The sequence below is a fragment of the Barbus barbus genome, assembly GCF_936440315.1.
Source record: "Barbus barbus genome assembly, chromosome: 6".
NCBI lineage: Eukaryota > Metazoa > Chordata > Actinopteri > Cypriniformes > Cyprinidae > Barbus > Barbus barbus.
In genome coordinates this window covers 24,613,380-24,631,211 of record NC_136734.1, presented here as the reverse complement: position 1 = coordinate 24,631,211, position 17,832 = coordinate 24,613,380, and the positions used below count along the sequence as shown (strand labels likewise).

The 17,832-nt window shown below is 39.7% G+C and overlaps 1 protein-coding gene across 3 annotated transcripts; it reads right to left on the bottom strand.

Annotated features, from left to right (window-relative positions):
* Nucleotides 1-202: 202 nt before the first annotated feature.
* LOC306871971 (zinc finger RNA-binding protein) lies at nt 203-16,771 on the bottom strand. 3 transcript variants are annotated; one of them, XR_013784386.1, is made up of 21 exons: nt 16,632-16,771; nt 16,334-16,415; nt 12,171-12,453; nt 11,426-11,570; nt 10,849-11,073; nt 10,303-10,547; nt 9,972-10,172; nt 9,367-9,670; nt 9,030-9,223; nt 8,820-8,939; nt 8,567-8,712; nt 8,318-8,483; nt 7,716-7,927; nt 7,485-7,635; nt 7,011-7,152; nt 4,414-4,511; nt 3,439-3,534; nt 2,586-2,697; nt 2,244-2,341; nt 928-2,043; nt 318-852 (listed from the first exon to the last, which is right to left on the bottom strand). XR_013784386.1 is itself a non-coding variant. In XM_079420268.1 (20 exons), exons 1-20 carry the CDS (start codon nt 16,666-16,668, stop codon nt 1,861-1,863), a joined length of 3,240 nt encoding a protein of 1,079 aa, XP_079276394.1. In that variant the 5' UTR covers nt 16,669-16,771; the 3' UTR covers nt 203-1,860. The 3 variants fall into 3 exon arrangements, 1 of the variants encoding a protein (XP_079276394.1); XM_079420268.1 differs by having other exon boundaries at nt 203-2,043; XR_013784387.1 differs by lacking the exon at nt 4,414-4,511 and having other exon boundaries at nt 318-2,043.
* Between the last annotated feature and the right edge of the window lie 1,061 nt (nt 16,772-17,832).

Genomic DNA, 17,832 nt, shown 5'->3' with positions numbered 1-17,832 from the left:
ATTTATGGCTCAGTTTAGGAAAACAAAAAAAACACTAATTTTGAAGAAAAAAAAAAAAAAGCCCTTTAAAAATATTTGTTCTAATTGAAAACTATAGATACAAATAGATACAGGATGTTTTCTTTCCACTAGCCTGAAAAAACACTATGAAAAACCAGAAAGCCCAAAATACATGAAGCAGTGTTTTTGCCTTTCTTCCTTTAATCAGAAAGCTCTTTGATGACATTAAACAAAACTAAATCGCCAGGTTAAATATGACTCTACATTTATTTCAGTTATGCCCAATATAAAGTAGTTAAAAAAAACTAAAAACAATTCTGGAAATGTCTTTATTATATGCATTGTAATGCAGTAGTACCTCGACATTGAATGACAAGCATCAAAGGGTAAGTCTACATCAATCTGCAGTTACAACACTTCACTTGTGTCCTCCAATCTTCTTCAACAGATATTCAACAAACTCGAATCAGAAACCAAAATTAGGGCAAGCAACTATGCATCTATAAACCAGTAAAACAAAATCCATTAAAACAAAGAACAAACAACATTCCTGTGCTTTAAAACCATACAGGCATTCGTTTCTGAAGATCTATTGCAAGATTAGATACAGGCTTAGTAAATTATCATATATTAGAGATCATACAGTTATATGATCACATTTAAAAGATACATTTAGGGTTTACAATATTATGAACACAAAACACAGGCAGACCTGGGTCAATTACAGTTGCTAAAAAAAAAAAAAAAAAATGCATTTGACCTTAAAATACAAATGTTTACCGCTTTGAATACTTCCTTGTGTGAACTGATCTGGGGCCTGTTTCCTAAGACAAGTTTACCAAATAAGCCAGGCTTATTTCAGTTAGTCTGACTTATTGTCAGTTGATTTGGTTCAAAATAAGTCAGACTAACTGAAATAAGCCTGGCTTATTTAGTAAACCTTTTGAATGAAACAGGCCCCTGAAATGGACTGGCAACTCAAGATTTCTATTAAACTTACAGAGACAACTGATAGATATTTATGGTATATAGCCCAGGTCTGATTTAAGTGGTCAGTGTCTTCAGAAACGTGATACAGCTAAAACACAGAGGCCTGTGAATATCAGAGCACACTTACAGCCTAGCTTTGGGACAAGTGCAGCCTTAAATCACTTGCATTAAGCATATAGAAGAAAGAAGGTTCTAAAGAGGTTTCATTGACGTAAATTTACAAATGGTTAAAAGCCATCCCAGCCTTCAGAATGCACTAGCAATGGAAAATACATGCTTGTATACATCCACGTCCAGTCAACATCACATTCATCACAACAGGACTGATGCGTCGCATAAATCATTCATTTTATCTTCGATCTTGTGGTTTTAAGAGGAATGTCTCTAAACATAAGTTACAAAAACAAACAATTTATTGCAAAGCCAAGGAAGCCATTGTCAAAGTTACTTTACATGCGTGACTGGAAGGATAGGATTAAGAATCTGTTCTACACTGACACAAGTACGTAGCTCAGACTTCTACAAATGCCTAGCCTGAAACTCGCAAGAGAGCTGAAGATGGTGAAAGATTACATCCAATGTACTGAATGGAGCATGAACCTTAGGCTTAACTTCTCAGGTTTGTGCGCATCTCATATCTTTAAACCAAGACATCAGACTAAACAGAGATGGACTACAGTCTATGCGTCAAGGAAATGAAACCTGGCATTTCCTCAAGTGGCCATCATTAGGCCTTTGCCAGAACTTAAAAACAAAACATTAGTAATCAGCATGCACAGAGGTCAACAGAAACAACATTTCGTATTCCTGGAATGAACAGGATTTATAACTGGTGTGAGGAGAGCAGGGCTAGTTGTACTGTAGTGCACTTCAGAACCCCTCGTAGTCCTTCTTGTCTTTCTTCCCTTCAGCTTCAAATCCATCGGTCCCGTCGCTGTTGTCACGTCGCCTCTTGCGGTTATTCCGTACGTTGAAGCGCGAGTTCATCTGGGGCAAGGGGTCCATACCCAGAACCTTGTGAATCTGACGGAACGCCAGCAGCCTCAAGGCAAACTGTGGAGAAAGTGGCCGGTCAATACACAAAGAAATAAAAAATAAAAATACTCTTTCGATTAACATGTGGCCATAAAAACGGCATGCATATATACACAATTATCGAAAAGAGTTTGAAATAATTTTAAATGCAGACACTGTCACTTAATATACATTAAGTATATAAATGCACACATTCTTAAGGCGCCTGAGCACTGTACCTGAGCACTTGACGTTATGTCCTCTCTCTGCTGCTCTTCCATGGTAGCCAGAGTATCTGTTGGATTCTTCTCACAGGGGTCTATCAATCCTGGAGCACCTGCATTACAAAGAGAAGAAAAAAAAAAAAAAAAAAAAATCACAAAAGCCAGTGTTAAATTGAGCATCTAGATTCCCAAGATTATTTTTTTATGCAAGTATTTAGTAAATTAAACTCTTAGTAATTAACACCAGTATAAAAGCTAGATTACTAATGTACATTACTACGTGCCTACATAGACCTAAAATTCAATGCAATTCCCATAAAATGTGTCTTACGACGTCATCAGAGTGCTGCATCTTACCAGACAGCAGAATGCCTGAGGAAATACATTCAAAGACTCTTCGCAGAGCATCTCCAGGGCTCATTGGTCCAGAGGCGCTGCTGATGGCCTTCTCCACCAGCAGCTCCATAGCCTTAAATTAAGCACAGTAAATTTACCATAATAAATGGCATTTTGAGCAGTTTCCTCATAAGATCAAGAGTGAAGGATGATGAAATTGTTTAAACAGGACTGAAATTGATTTAGCTTTAAAACCTTTATTGCAAAAGCGTTAAGGAAGCTATGTTAAATTAACTGTAAATGAGCTACACCAAGGACAGTATAAAGATGAAAAATTAATTGGGGGAGGGAATAAAAAAATCCTTAAAATAATTGAAACAACTGTAGGAAAGGCCTCATTTTTTGTCAGATTGTATAGGCTATTTGACATGTTATTAAAAACCAAGCTTAACAGGCTATCCTGAGTAATATAGACAGAAGCTCTTGTAATGCCGGCTAATGGGACTTAACAGCAACTAAGCATTTTTAATATAATCCGTTATAAAAGCTACAGCATGTATATATATAAAAAAAAAAAGCAGAGCTACGGTCATGTTAAAATGCATTCATGTTTTACCGTTGTTCTGTGAATTTGAGGGCAAAAACTGCAGATCTCATGAAGGGTATGGTTGGTCATGCGAATTTGCCATGCTGACCAACAGTAAGCTGCTTGGTTTGAAAGTAACAGTGTTCGCTGTGCTTCATGCGTTGCTACTGACAATCAAACTGGTTGATGTGACTGCACTTAAGTGTCTGCTCCCCATCACTGTATATCTATGTATCAGAGAAAACTCAAACATGTGCTAATGTTTAATGACCAGATATTTTTACTCACCCAGCTAGGGAAGGCAGACCAGGTGGGTACTCGCTGACAAAGGTCACGCAGTATTCGAATGACAATCACACATGACTGGAGTCCATTAGCCCTAGCCTTCAGTGCAGTGAAGTCAAGATTAGTTAATGCACAAGAACAAAAACATACAGTCATACAACATGGCGGAGCTTAGAGAGAGGTGCAACACTACTGTTCACAATGGAAGCTTATAGGATTAAAAATAGCTAGGCCAATTGGCTTTCTTAAGCTGCCATTTCCAGCAGTATTTTACCTCATCATTAGTACAAGTACGAGTTCAAAGTTTGCAAGATTCACTTGGAATGGCTCCCTGGTAATCTTGTAAACCCTGACCTCAGTTGTCAGATACTTCACAAACATATACTTTCATTTTACAAAAGATCAGTTTGCAAGAGTAGTTGCATAGGAACTGAAGCAGTCAAGGAAATCTGCTTTACTTTGCCTGTGTATTTGCAGAGATGGCAACAACACAGTAAACTAATCAGATATTCCTTTCCTCTCAATCCCTATTCCCAAGAAAACAAAATCATTAACAAAATAAAGAAAAAAAAATAAAAATCACAAAAAAGAAAGAAAGAAACGCTCAACATGAAAGCTCTTATCGATGACACTTTTATGCAAAGGTATTCTGCAGCCTTATGGAATCATTTTACATGCCATGTATTTAATCTAAGACTTATGAATAAATGACATATGCAAGGATGTTTAATTTTGTAGGATCAGATCAGCTCATATATACAAAAACAGAATGCAAAACAAATTAAATAAAAATAAAAAAATAAATAGTACCATAATCTCCAAATTATATACAATGCATCCTTGTACCACTTTTACCTCCCAAAAATCAACTTTGAGGTTTAAAATTTAAAAACAAAAAGACTAAACAACTTAAATGAACAAATAAAAAGGAATACATCTCATAAGGCTACAAGAAGAAAGTAAAATGATGTTCCGAACCTGGAACCACTTAGCGTGGCGTAGGGCAGCCAGAGCGTCAAGGCATTTTTGCCTGTCCAAGACGTCCGCTGGGTCTTTCACCATACTCGAGGTTACATCTAAAAATGGATCGAATTGTCAAATGGTGGTGAGGAACGGGTGTTTGACCAGGTCAGAGAGACTGCCAAGAACACATTGCCACACATACCAGTCAGTTCCTTATCACTGTTCTTTCAAAATGCATCTCACATTTCACCCCATATGCAGAATCTTTCAGATCTTTTCAACAACATTAAGGATCAGCTACACCTGCCATTTGGTGCACTTCTATTTAGTCTGTGGTGTGGTGCTGAGAGAAATAGGATAGGGACGGGGAGTTAAAAATAAAGGCCTTTGTCAAAGATAATTAAAAAAAACACTGAGAATGTGGCATAGTGATGTAGGATTTCTTCATTGGAGTTGGAAATGCACTCATGATTTTTTTGTTCTCTGCATATAGTGAGCATGACGCTAATTACTCTTGATAAAGTCTATTTCAGTTACAGCAATACTGCTCTGCAATCCACCATTTGAAATTGCTGGGAATACGACAATATACGATAAGCTAGCGGACTAACTTAGAAGTCATATGGTCACAATCCGTAACTGCTACTACTGGCAGATTCACACAATTACAACAGCCATCTTTCGTAAATCCACATCGTATCACAGGTATTCAAACATTACTTCAGAAAACTCTTTTAAATTGTGCCATTTTGCCAATTACGGATGATCTTGTTGTCTTACAGTGGAAAAGAAACTCAGGATACATTAATCATTTGCATTTTTAAAAGCTAATAGAAAAAGTTTCTCTAGAATCAGATATTTTGAAAGTGTACATTTCCTGAATTTCTTGCTTAACCAGTTGACTTAGCATTTGAGGCTAAAGTTCTTTTCTTTTGCTTAGGGCAAAAACAAATTGTGGATTCCAGTGTCGACCTAAGTGAAGATTGAGGTAATAAAAGTTATGAAAAATATTTGAGGATTTCTTTGAAACACAAAGTAGTAACTGTACTGATCCAGAAACATTAGAAAGATAATGATGGGCTTCAAATGGTACCCGATATATAAATCATGATGATGTAAAACAGAGATATAAAGGGAGATGTGCAATGTTTACAGCTGAATGAGTATTTGTAGTGACCCACTACATATGCATGGCAATGGTAGGTGTGGCAAAGTGTTTGAAGGTATTCAGGAGGGGGACCTTGGTCAAAAATCCTTCCGGAGCTGGTAGACGTAGCCTCAGATGGGAGACAATTTGCTGAAAATGCAAGGAGGCTTTGGGCTGGACTTGAAAAGCTTTGGATACATGAAGGCAGCAATGCGTGCTGGCAAGAAAATATGAAGCTCCCAGCAAGAGGATTAGGACATCACTGCATGCATACCTGTCATGATCGGGTTTGGAGAACCCCCATATCTCAATGTATACTGAAGGCTGTAAACCCCAGGTCCAACCAAAGATTCCTCTATCAAAGCCTTCCTCCCAAAAGCTGACTGATACTCCCCTAAGGAGCCAAACAAGAAATGGTGGCATGGCCACAGAGCCTGCGTTTAAGATTCCACCATTTCAGTGGCATCTTACCAACTAAAACTCTCCGTTGTAAAGATATAAAAAGACAAACTGGTTAATTCTATGGTTTCTCTATTATTTGGGGAAATGTTATAGCTTAATGCATTTTAACATCTTAAGAAATTAAAAGTAACATTGTTTGAATGCCAAATTTTACAATTTGTCAATCTCTACTCGATTGCTTCTCTCAGGGGAGCACTTTCATTTTGGAACAGGGGACCTCAGAATGGTGAACCTTCTCACTGCCAGACAAAATAAAATATTTGTTTCCTGTGGGGACATAGTAGGCATTCCAACTGCTCCTAATGTTTCAGGCCCAACTCAACCATTGCTCTTCAGGAACTAAATAAGGAATGGAGTTCTTTCCTTCAACAGAATAATACCCCTGACCAAACTCTATGACCCCTTGGGAAAGGATAAAATCATTTGGTTCTGCATAGGACACAATCCCTTGAACACAGGAAACAAAAATGAATCTTACCCAGGACTAACTAGACTTACACAATGCAAACACTTATCATGCTTGTTTTGGGGAGAGCTTCAAGAGCACTGGAGAAGTGTTACAAAGAGAAGACCCAGAGCACCACTGCTGGTATTGGAGATGGTTGGATAAAACCTGGTAGTGTTGAACTCTGCTCTAAAGCAACTTGAAGCCACTTGAACCGGCTTCAACCCTTTTACAGTGTGGACATTACAGACTTCATGAGATAATTATTGTAAATGAAGATAGAAAGAGGCACTTTACCTCAGTGGTGTAACTTTCAAAAGGAAAACGGTGTAGGTCATTTCTTATGTTTGGCCAAGCTCAAGCACAAACCAGGTTTAATTTGTACCATTTTTCAATCGTATTTTCTCCAATTCAAAAAGGTGCAAACATTATTCTACCAGCATTAACATCTAGCACCATCTCCACAGTGCCAACAGATGGGCTCTTTAGGTTGTCAAAATCAGCATGAAATATTAATCTGATAGGTAGTCGGTTAATGTGAGCAACGTTTTTTCCAACCTCCATCCCGGGTGTTTTCCTCACGGATGACAGGCGAGGTGAGGGTGATGGTCACCTGCATCTTGGGCTCAGCGGAGGAGGTAAGGATAATGGCAGCCTCTTGAACGGAGCCTTTTACCTCATATTTCTCTGGAGTTACCATCTGACAAATACATGGGTTAGCAGAAAACTAAGTTACGACCACCTAACTAAGATCTGGCAAACCCTGACCCAGTCCTGTTCCTGGAGGGCCAATGTCTTGGAGAGTTTAGCTCCAACACACAAGTCTGGAAGTTTCCCATTATCATGAATATATTGACTAGCTGATTCTGGTGTATTTTATTAGAGTTGGATCTAAACTCTGCATGACAGTGGTACTACAGGAGCAGGATATGACACCACTGCTGTAAAGCATTTGAAAAACAAGTAAATTTAAAAGGAAAAATGGGACAATCATCTAATATTATTGCAGTTAGCACTGCAATGAACCGGTACCGTGAGCTGTTTGGGAAGATGTTCCACAATGCGTGTTAGCAGATTCTTTGTCGGCTTCTCAGAACAAAGGAGGACCAGGTTGACATTTGTGTCTCCACGCAGAAGCAGCCCTTTGGCGAGAACGCCTACCCGCATCACTCCCTTCAGCACCCTGCAATGCACAAGAGGTCATGTATTGATTTGCCCGTTTCTTTCTCTGCTTTGAGAAACATTAGAGCACTCTTCTCCCACCTGTCTTTGGGAGGCTCTTTCTTTTCTTTGTCCTCTTCTTTGCCCTTTGCACTTGCATCTTGGTCTGTGATGATGTCAGAGACAAGCTTAAGTGCTCGTTCAGTGATTGATACGATCTTCTGGATGGCCTGGAGCTCATCCTCAGATGGGTAAATAGCTGCATGTTTGGTCATCACATAACGATCATCTGAGGAATCAGGGCGACGTGGAGGCTGCAACAAAAACTATGCGTTATGAACCAGTTGCGATAAATGCATTTCAGTGGTAGATATGTAGTGAAATATGAATTGATATTCCAATAAACACTCCTATTGTGTAATGCAGGTATTATTCAGCAATTTTTCAGTGATATAATGGAGCTATGATTATTATTCTAATCAACAATATCTACTTGAGACAGGAAAGGTCTGTCTGAACAGCATGTAAAGCAACCAACCCTCCTGTTCAAGTCTCTGTCACTTGCTGAATGAATGCACTTTTCAATAAATCAAAGATCTTGCAGACTCCAAACTTTTTAAACAGTACTGTACCTCAAACACAAACCACATATTTTAGAAAATTCATCAGTGATTTCCTCAGTAGTAGTAGTTCTCAGGACTTACCACTGGTCCTTGTGGTTGAGGAATGGGCATCCCAGGCCTCACTCCAAGAAGACCAGGAGGTCCAGGTGGACCCGGTGCATAACTGCCATCAGGCATTCTGCGCCTTTCCTCCCAGTGGTGCTGCTCTTCCTCCATACGTCGCCAATACATGTCCTCTTCATATCGCCTGAGAACAACTACAATATTTGAGACCTCAAAATGCTCATGTGTAGATACTGACATATTGGAGGAGGAAAAAAAGCATCACACCTCATCTCCATCCTCCAGCGCTCCTCCTCTTCACGTCTTCTCCAGTACTCTTCCTTTTGCATCTGCTTCCTCATCTTTTCCTCTTGGATCTTCCTGGCTCGGATGCTAGGCTTCACTTCCACTTGGAGATCTGGGTTCACCTTTTTCTACAGTGGTGGAAAACACAATCAGCTATACTGACAAAATTTCACATCGATTTCGATTGTTCTGCATTTATAATAAAAGAACCACAGCAAACAAATCACTTACTAACCTTATACTGCAGTCGATGTCTCCTTCCTTTCAAATGCATTTCTTTGGCATTCGGGTCATTGAAACTGCATTCACACAGTTTGCAGTGGAACCGGATAACCTTTCCTTCATCATTCCTTACCTGAAAACGAAAAACACGTTTCATATTTTGCACTTGGCTTAACAGCTTTAAAGTTACTATAATTTCCCTATTGGAACTTTTTTCTGATACCTCTTCAACATAGTCGTGTCCGACGGGCTGAACATCGCTCTGCAGGGCTGCAAGTGCTGACTGAGGTGACAGAGGGTCAGATATTTCATTCTTTAGGTCCGGTGGTGGCGCAGACACAGCGGACTGTGCCATTTTAGCTGCCACCATCTTGGATTCTTCATTTATAACAGCAGTGGTCTGTAACTTGTTTCCACCTGTTTTGTTAATGCATCAAAGCAAATATTCTATTGTGTTAGGTTATATTATATAATAAATTAAAACATTTTAAAAAGGTAAAACCTAAAATAAATGTGATATGTTCTGTAAGAACAAATAACAGTGATTCAGCAAGACACACCAACAAAGTTGATCTTGGGTGTGTTGACCTTCTTGACAGAGGTGCTGTTGACCGAGACACTGTTGGGCACTGGGCTCTTGCCCTGTGCAGCTGAAGCTGCCATGTTGTTGACCATGCTGCCAGATTTTAAGTAAGAGGCAGAAACTGAGGAAGCAGAGAGATTGGATGATGTGCTTGTGGAGCTGCTGATGTTGGAGCTGGTAGTTTTATTCGGAGCAGCTGTACTGGAGGTGGAGGATTGAGAAACAACACTGGGCTCTGTGGATGGTATTGGCTTTCCTAGTTTGGTATGCAATTTCACAACCTATAGAAAAATAATTAAATTAGATACTAGGCACATATAATCAATATCCCACCCACATGCACCCATGAACATCACATTTTGACTTATTACATCTTGGCATTATATAATAGAGTATGCTTGTACTAATGCAGCATCCATTCCCCTTCAAACAACTTTCCACTGCATATTGTAACAGATAGAGTCCCTAAGAGGCCCTCTCTACAACGGAGAGCCAGATTCATACGCATTCAAAAATAGCGCTGCCAAAAAACATGCTGAAAGCAGATTATTATGTGCCGAGATCAGAGAGTGAGTCATGTACCTTCTGGTGTTTGGCTCCTCTGATGTGCGCGGCGTAGGCATCAGCTCCAGTACAGGAGACGTCACAGAGCTCACAGCGTAGCTGATTCTGTGTGCCGCGGGCGGAGCTCCCGCCTCCGCTGCTGCTACTGCTGCTCTGTGACAGCTTCAATGCGGCTTCCTTCTTTTTGTGCTTCTGACCCTCCAGATGCTCCTTATAGGTCTGAAAGCAGGTAATAAGATGTACAAGTCGGGCCATAATTAATGCAAACCATTTATTATGAGTAGTAGGAAAACACTAGTGTCTGGGCACATAATACACAAACAGCAATAAATACATTATAATAAAATACCTGGGGTCCAGCACAGCTGATCTTGCAGACATCACAGTAGTGTATCTGTGGTGGTTTAGGGGGCTGTTTAGGTTTGAGTGTTTTGTTCTGCAAGGGCGTTTTCTTTGTGAAAGTGCTGCCTGTCCACGCGGCAGTGGCTGCTGCGGCGACGGCCGCCTGTTTCTGCTGCTGTTGCTGTTGTTGCTGCTGATAGTAGGAGGAGGCAGCTGAATACACTGCAGCTTCATAGCCAGAGTATGAGGTTCCTGAATATTCAGAGAGAAGCTATTATTGGCCACAGTACAGACTGAGATTGACAGGATTGCACTGTAAATCTATAAGCCTAGTTCATGCAGATCAATTGGTAGAGCATGACCCTAGCCATACCAAGCTCATTGGGTTTTTTTCAGTATTAGTACTAGAAAAAACATTTCACTTGCATTCTGTTCAGCTTAGTGTCTCCAGGCCAGGGCACAGTGTGCATTTCATTATTTCAGATCAGAGTTTTGATAATTCAACTGAAAAAAATCTGCAAACATTTTGGGTGTAGAACAATGATGTTCTTACCAGAGTATGTGACTGCATTGGTGCTGTAGGTGGGACTCTGAGAATATGATGGGACTACAGAGGCAGCCGCCGCAGCTGCGACCGGTTGTACAGCAGAGGACACTGGGTAAATGGAGAAGGTTGAGGTGGCAGGTCTAGGGGTGGCTGGCTTTATGGCTGTAACCTGACGCGTTTGCTGGGTCTGGGTGTACGGAGTGGCGCCTTGGCTGTATCCAGTTTTAGGGGCTAATGGGACGAGTAAAAAAGTTGTACAGAACATTTTACAATACAGATCATTTAAAGGGTGACCTGGAGAGGATTACGGATTTAATTCTGTGCCCCTCAGATGGCATTTCTTCAAAATAATGGAATAAGGATAAAAGGAAAAATACAACTCGAATTCCATTTTAATTTAAATTAACTAAAATCTAAAATAAATTATATCATATGTTACCGTTTTTATGGAATACTTGGGCCTTTAACATTTGGTAATAAAAAGCAACACAAGATCATTGTACAGAAAAACAGAAGCATGACAATTTAGTGTTTATTGCAGAACATTTCTTCCCATTTAAATGCCAAGACATGTCAAGCATACCTGTCTGATAGTAGGATTCGGCCACAGTGGGTTGTGGCTGGGCTGCTGCAGCGGCCACAGCCGGTGTAGCTGCAGGTTGCTGGTAGTACTGTTTACTGTCATACGCTACAGCCGGAGCTGTAGACCGCACATAGGAATAGGAGTCCTGCAAGAGTAAACAAAAGCCTTGTATTTTCTTAGCCATTGGACATTGATCTGACTCTCTTGAAATTGAGAATGCATTTCAGAAACAAAGATACACCTAGATACAAAAGTTTGGGGTCAATAAGATTTTGACAGAAGCTTTTCATGCTTACCAAAGCTGCATTTATTTTATCAAAAATACATAAAAACAGCAACATTGTGAAATATTACAATTTGAAAAAAATTAGTTTATTCCTGTGATGGTAAAGCTGAATTTTCAGCAGCCAGTACTTGAGTATCCCATGTTCCTTCAGAAATCAAATATGGTAATTTTAAAATAAAAATGTATTATTGTTAAAAACTTTTTGCTTAAATTGTTTTTTTTTTTTTTTTGAAAATGTGATAAATTTTTTCTATGATTCTTTGATAAACAAGAACAGCTTTTTTTCCAGAAAATAACTTGTAACATTATAAAATGTCATTTATTTTGATCAATTTAATACATTTCTTGCTGAATAGAAGTAATTTTTTTTTAAACAAATCTTGCTGACCCCAAGCTTTTGAAGAGTAGTGTATGGGAAAGACTCAAGGCGACAAATGACAAGTTTCCCCTTTCTTTTACCTGGTAGTTTTGTGAGGTAACAGGAGGCGGTGGTGGGGGTACTTCTGGCTGTCTCTGTGCATACCCATAATCCGTGGCAGCATGGGCTGGCTGGTATCCTCCATAAGCGCCGGCAGTAGCTGCTGCTGCTACTGCAACTGGTGCAGGCCTGGCAACAGCAACTGTGGCGGCTGTAGGGGCGTAGGCTGCTGCCACCGTGTGTGCCGCCACAGGTGCTTGATGCACAGTATAGCTGGCCACTGTAGTGGGGTGGGTGTATGCTACCCCAGGGGCCGGCTGCTGACTGCAGAGGAGAGGACGAGAGGCTTAGATGACAACACTGACAGCTACGCTTACTCACAGTGCTGACCTGGAGCAATTGCATTTATTTAGAAAAACAAAATAAACACACACACGTTGGTTTTTGTGGTTTATGGGGACTCTCCATAGGCGTAATGGTTTTTTCATTACCTGATGGGACACACTTACAGTGTTGTAAAAATGCAAGTGATTAAATAGCTTTATTTTAATTTTAAATATGCTACTTTGCATTTTAAAAATCAACTTCTAAATGTCTGTCCAGTAGTCCCTATAGCATGACAATTTAATTTGTGGTGCTTCTAATTAAGTGATGAAAAGCAGTTGCAAATGTTGTACAAAATAAATAAATCACCACTTCTCTTCTCACCAATAAAAATTGCAACACTTTGTTTTTCTACCAAATTATATGTAATAACTAATCAGAGGCGTCATGCCCATTGAAAGTGATTTTCTCAGATTTTTGAGCCAAGTGGATTTTGAATGCAGCTTCTAAAAGACAAAAAAATAGCCGAATAATATTTTCTATATTTGATACAATCACACCAGCGTGATTAAATCGTTCAGCGTGTCATATCATCAGCTGCTAAATTCAAATCTGTTTTCGCTGGCTGGCGCTGAGCCAGAGACAGATGCGCTTTTACAGCGCTGCATTATAACCAATCACACACGATGCTGTTGAGCTTATGAATGCAATGACCAATCAGAGGCGTTCAGATGAGACCACTAAAATGCCTCTTCACTCGCTGACTGAATACCTCTTTCTGGCGAATTCTCTCGTTATAAACAATAAAGTGCAGATGCGTGTATGAATCTGAAAGATATTTCTGTGTAAACAGCTTCAGTGATTTTAATGGGAGTTTTTGAGAGTGCTTCAACTCTAGACTGTCAGTGAAAATGTTCTTTGATAAATGTAAATTTTCTTTGCTCTCTTTCTGTACAAAGAAAGTGTTATGATAAGTAACCTAACTTACAATAGTCACATTAAATATATGCATTAAAAATGTCAATGCATGACACCCAAATCTGTTACTTAGGTAAACAGATAGGTTTTTATGCATAGTTAATAGACTACATTATTAGGCTACTTTGACCATCATAATAGAGATATTTCATGATATAGTTAATGCGTTTGGGAATGTATTGAATAACAGACCCCCCGTCCCCCCTTAAAAATAATGAGTGCATGATTCCCCTGTAACTAATTATTATATCAATATTTAACTTCTATTGGAAAGGTTTCCGTGACCTCTCACAATATCTCAGCAAATGTCTCACGATTTCTTTCCAGAACATGATGCATGATGGGATACACCAAGCCTCAAGTAGCACTCCAGAGTGGTATTCGAGATTTGTTTTTAAGACCTGGGACAGTCTTTCACACCTAAGCCCCTTTCACACAGAGATTCCAGAAAAGACACGGGTAATGTGTTCCGGCAATTGTTCCCGGGTCGTTAGATTTGCTGCATTCACACTGCCAGTGATTTCCCGGAATCTGTGCGTGCGTTCACACACAACCCGTAAAAGTCCCGGAATGACACATGACGTCATCATGTGATGTATAATGTACGAGTCGAAAACGCTAGACAGCCAAGAAACAGGACGAACGTCAAGAAGCAAAGCGGAAGTGTTTGTACTGCTTTAGAAACATTTTGTTATTCACCGATCTCCGAGTTTAAAACACAGACTAGTCCCTCCGGCACTGCAGGGCTGTATTATTGAAAACACCCGCTCAAAGAGTCGCATGATAACTACGTCATCACTACGACACATCCGTTACGGCATTGGCTCCGGCTTTTGTTCACACAGCGCTCGTTCCGGGACTGAACCCGGCAATGCTACTAGGTCCCCAACCCGCAATTGATCCCGGAATCAATCCCGGGTCGTGGTTGCGTTCACACAGAAGGCACTCCGTCAATTTTCCGGGATGAACGTGCAGTGTGAAAGGGGCTCTAGGTTTACTTTCTGTCGCGCGCACGCGCTCTCAAGTGGCCAAGACTGTAAGTGCAGGTATTTGGACAAGACATCTGTGGGCAAGTGCACGACATATAATGGCGTTTCATTACGGGCATCCCAAGTTCGAATCCTGGTATTGTACCCATTTTCGACACCCTGCCAAATTACCCCTCTCGTTGAAATCGCTAAACCTATGAGTTTGGGGTCTCTGCAGAGTGATATAGCGCTAAATCTCCATCACCTGCTTTCAAATGGAGCGGCATTTAATACACAGAACCGTAGTTCACTGACAAGCTACACAATATCGGTTCATTATCGAAGGCGATTCATCTTGTCAGTGATCTATGGCTCTCTGCATTAAATGTCGCTCCATTTGAAAGCAGGTGATGGAGATTTAGCACTAATCACGGAACCAGCTTTACTGACAAGATGTGCATGATCATCGCGTTCGATATATCGCCCACCCCTACTGCAGAGCAAATGTGCGCATTTCTGACTTTGTACCGGTAGGTGTTTTCAAACTGCTGGGTGTTTCTAAATCATGCAAGGAAAATGATACCAATTACCTGACCCCACCCCTAAACCTTCCATCACTATGACGTAAGCCAATCAAGTAACATGGTCTAAAAACACCCCAATCTGGTAACTCGTTACATTCTTAAACTATGTGGCCTGTTGAAGGTGTTTTTTGATGATTACGCCCCTTGTATTATATTACTTATTTATTTTTCTGTATTTATTTGTTTTTTTTCTTTCTTGGTTTTCCTGTTATGTTTATTTTGTTTATCTGTATTTTTGTTATGCTGCTATTTGGACTTTTTTTGAATTGTATTAAGAATTTTCTGACTGTTGTTATTTGGTGTTTTTGTATGTTTAAGCAATAAAAAAAGATCTATACTTGAAACATGCCGATACTACGGGGTTAATAATTTGGCACGGATCAGAATTCGGCACAACACTGGCTCGAGGACATTTCCCGATCCTACCAACCCCCCAAATTAGGATTACTTAAAAAGGCAACTTAAACTGAAAAACGTCAACCTAGGCCAAATAAACCCTCGAACAAGCGGATCAGTGACATTCAAGGAGTCCTTGTAGGCGTCCGTGAAGACATCGCCCTTCCCCAACACACACGCACACATTTTGTCAAGTATTCAGCTAAAATGAAAATCAGTGATTTTAAAAGAACGATGAAGTGTCAAAACGAGTTTTTAAATGGTGTTGGGCGACCATGTGCATTCGCCTTTTTGCGTTTCCGTGGAGATGGACGGTCATGCGCAGAACCGGAGGAGATGACAGCTGCAGTCTGCTAGCTTTACTTTGGCTGCACTGGCTACATTCAAACTGCTCGATACAAGAATATGTTCACAACAGTGTTAATATATTTTAAATGATACGTCCCGTGTCGCGGATAAAAGCAGATAAACATGTCAGTTATACATTTAACAAGTATTTATTTTAAACTATGACTACACGGGTTTAAACTGCGCACATGCGCTTGGTTATGACGCCGGATGTTTATATAAACAGTAATTGAATCAAACTGTATAGCGGTACAATAACGCCTTGTTTCTAGTTTATCCAGTTATTTCAATTTCTTCGCAAATTGCCCGCCCAAAACACTAATAAAAACTCAAATGTCAATCTCTCTCCCTACCAAAAAAAATTAAATATAAATAAATAAAATAAAAAGACACAAATACATAAACAATGCATTACTGACTTTATAAAAACTATATGTATTTAAAATAGCATGTAATAATGCTTCATTTCCTGCCCAGCTGTTCATTTGAAGGTTTAAAGCATGGTCAGTCGCCTCCCTCCCCAACCCCCACCCGGATCCAGCAACAAAGGCCAAATCCCACCATTACTGTATCACCGCAGTCCCCATTAAACATCTCGGCCCTTACCTGTACTGGGCCGCAGCACCATGGGTAAATCCAAAGTAGTTGCCGGTGGCCATTTTGACATCTTCACCTAGCCGGCTGGGCACTGAAAAAAAGAAAGATTCGTGGAGGGTAAGCGACTGTGTGCAATGGCAACCATGATGAAGAGCCGTTTCATGCAGAGGAAGAAAACACGCAGGAGACTACGACGAAATAAACCCTAACGATCCCCACACACCATAACATGATCTTAATCACGTCCTCTCTTATTGATATCGCGTCTAATGTCTCAATGTGTTTTTAAAAACCCAATTTTACTCACCATAGGTGAAGGAGACTACTGGGCATATGGGAATCATTGGTTTCCTATTCTTTTACGAACTCCGACTCGTAACCCTGCCTTTTTATATGAGAAGGTCGAACCAGGATATAGCGCTTACCGCGCATGCGCGTTTGAACGTCGCGAGAGATTGGAAGTGTAGTTTTTCTTACAAGCCATTTCAAGGTCGACGAGTACGGTTTTTAATCCAAAAACACACAATAGGTAACTTTGTGTATGATTGTGATTAGGAAGTGATATAGGACTGACTATGTGACCATGTAACATAACTTGAAACAAACTGTGAAATAATTAAAACACTGAGTAAATTTAAAGATTTTATTTCAGTTGTGGCTGTGATTTTTAATTTTACATTTGTGACCATTTTGTTCACTATATGCAGTGGTCGAATTGTTAAAAAATATTCAGGGGGGATGGTGTAGTCGGGGGTGGGGGGGGGTATTGTTCTGGTGGCAAATTTTACACGATTACAAAATTGGTCTCATTTTTAAAAAGGTTTATATTTAATGAAAAATTTGCCTTTAAATTTCCCTGAAATAGAGGAATTTTGGTCAATACTGATAATTATACAATATTTTGCAAAATCTATTTTTGTGCTGGCACCTTTGCTGGTTTAGGTCTGTCATGGATTAAGAAATATGACAATAAAACCGCCAGCAGGTGGCAGGAAGTCCCTGTTTTAATAAATGACTTACTGAATCATTCATATCAAATGATTCCTTCAAAACGGCTGATTCAATAGAAACGAAAGGAGACCACTGAATTGACCATTGAATGACTGGCTCACTCCATTCCTTCAAAAACTGATTAATTCACGGAATGAATGTGTTAAAACTGTTAAAACTAATAGCACATTTGTGCTTGCGATCTCATGTGCTGATATACAGAAAAGTACATTGCTGCAATGAATATAAAAACGTAAAAACTCATACATGGGTATTTTTTTGTTTCATTGCTGGAATTATAAGGCCATTCTAACTGTATTCTAATGGGCTTCATCGCACATTTGGACTCTCAAGACATGTTTTTTGTTGTTTTATTTCTTTCTTTCTCAAAGTTGGATTATGTCAGCTCTCCTGTCGTCTCTCAGTCCCTCACAGTCACACATACATTATGTCAGGAGAATGGCTTTAAATTATAATAAAGGAAAAATTATTTTCTTCTTTTAAAAGAACTTCAAAAG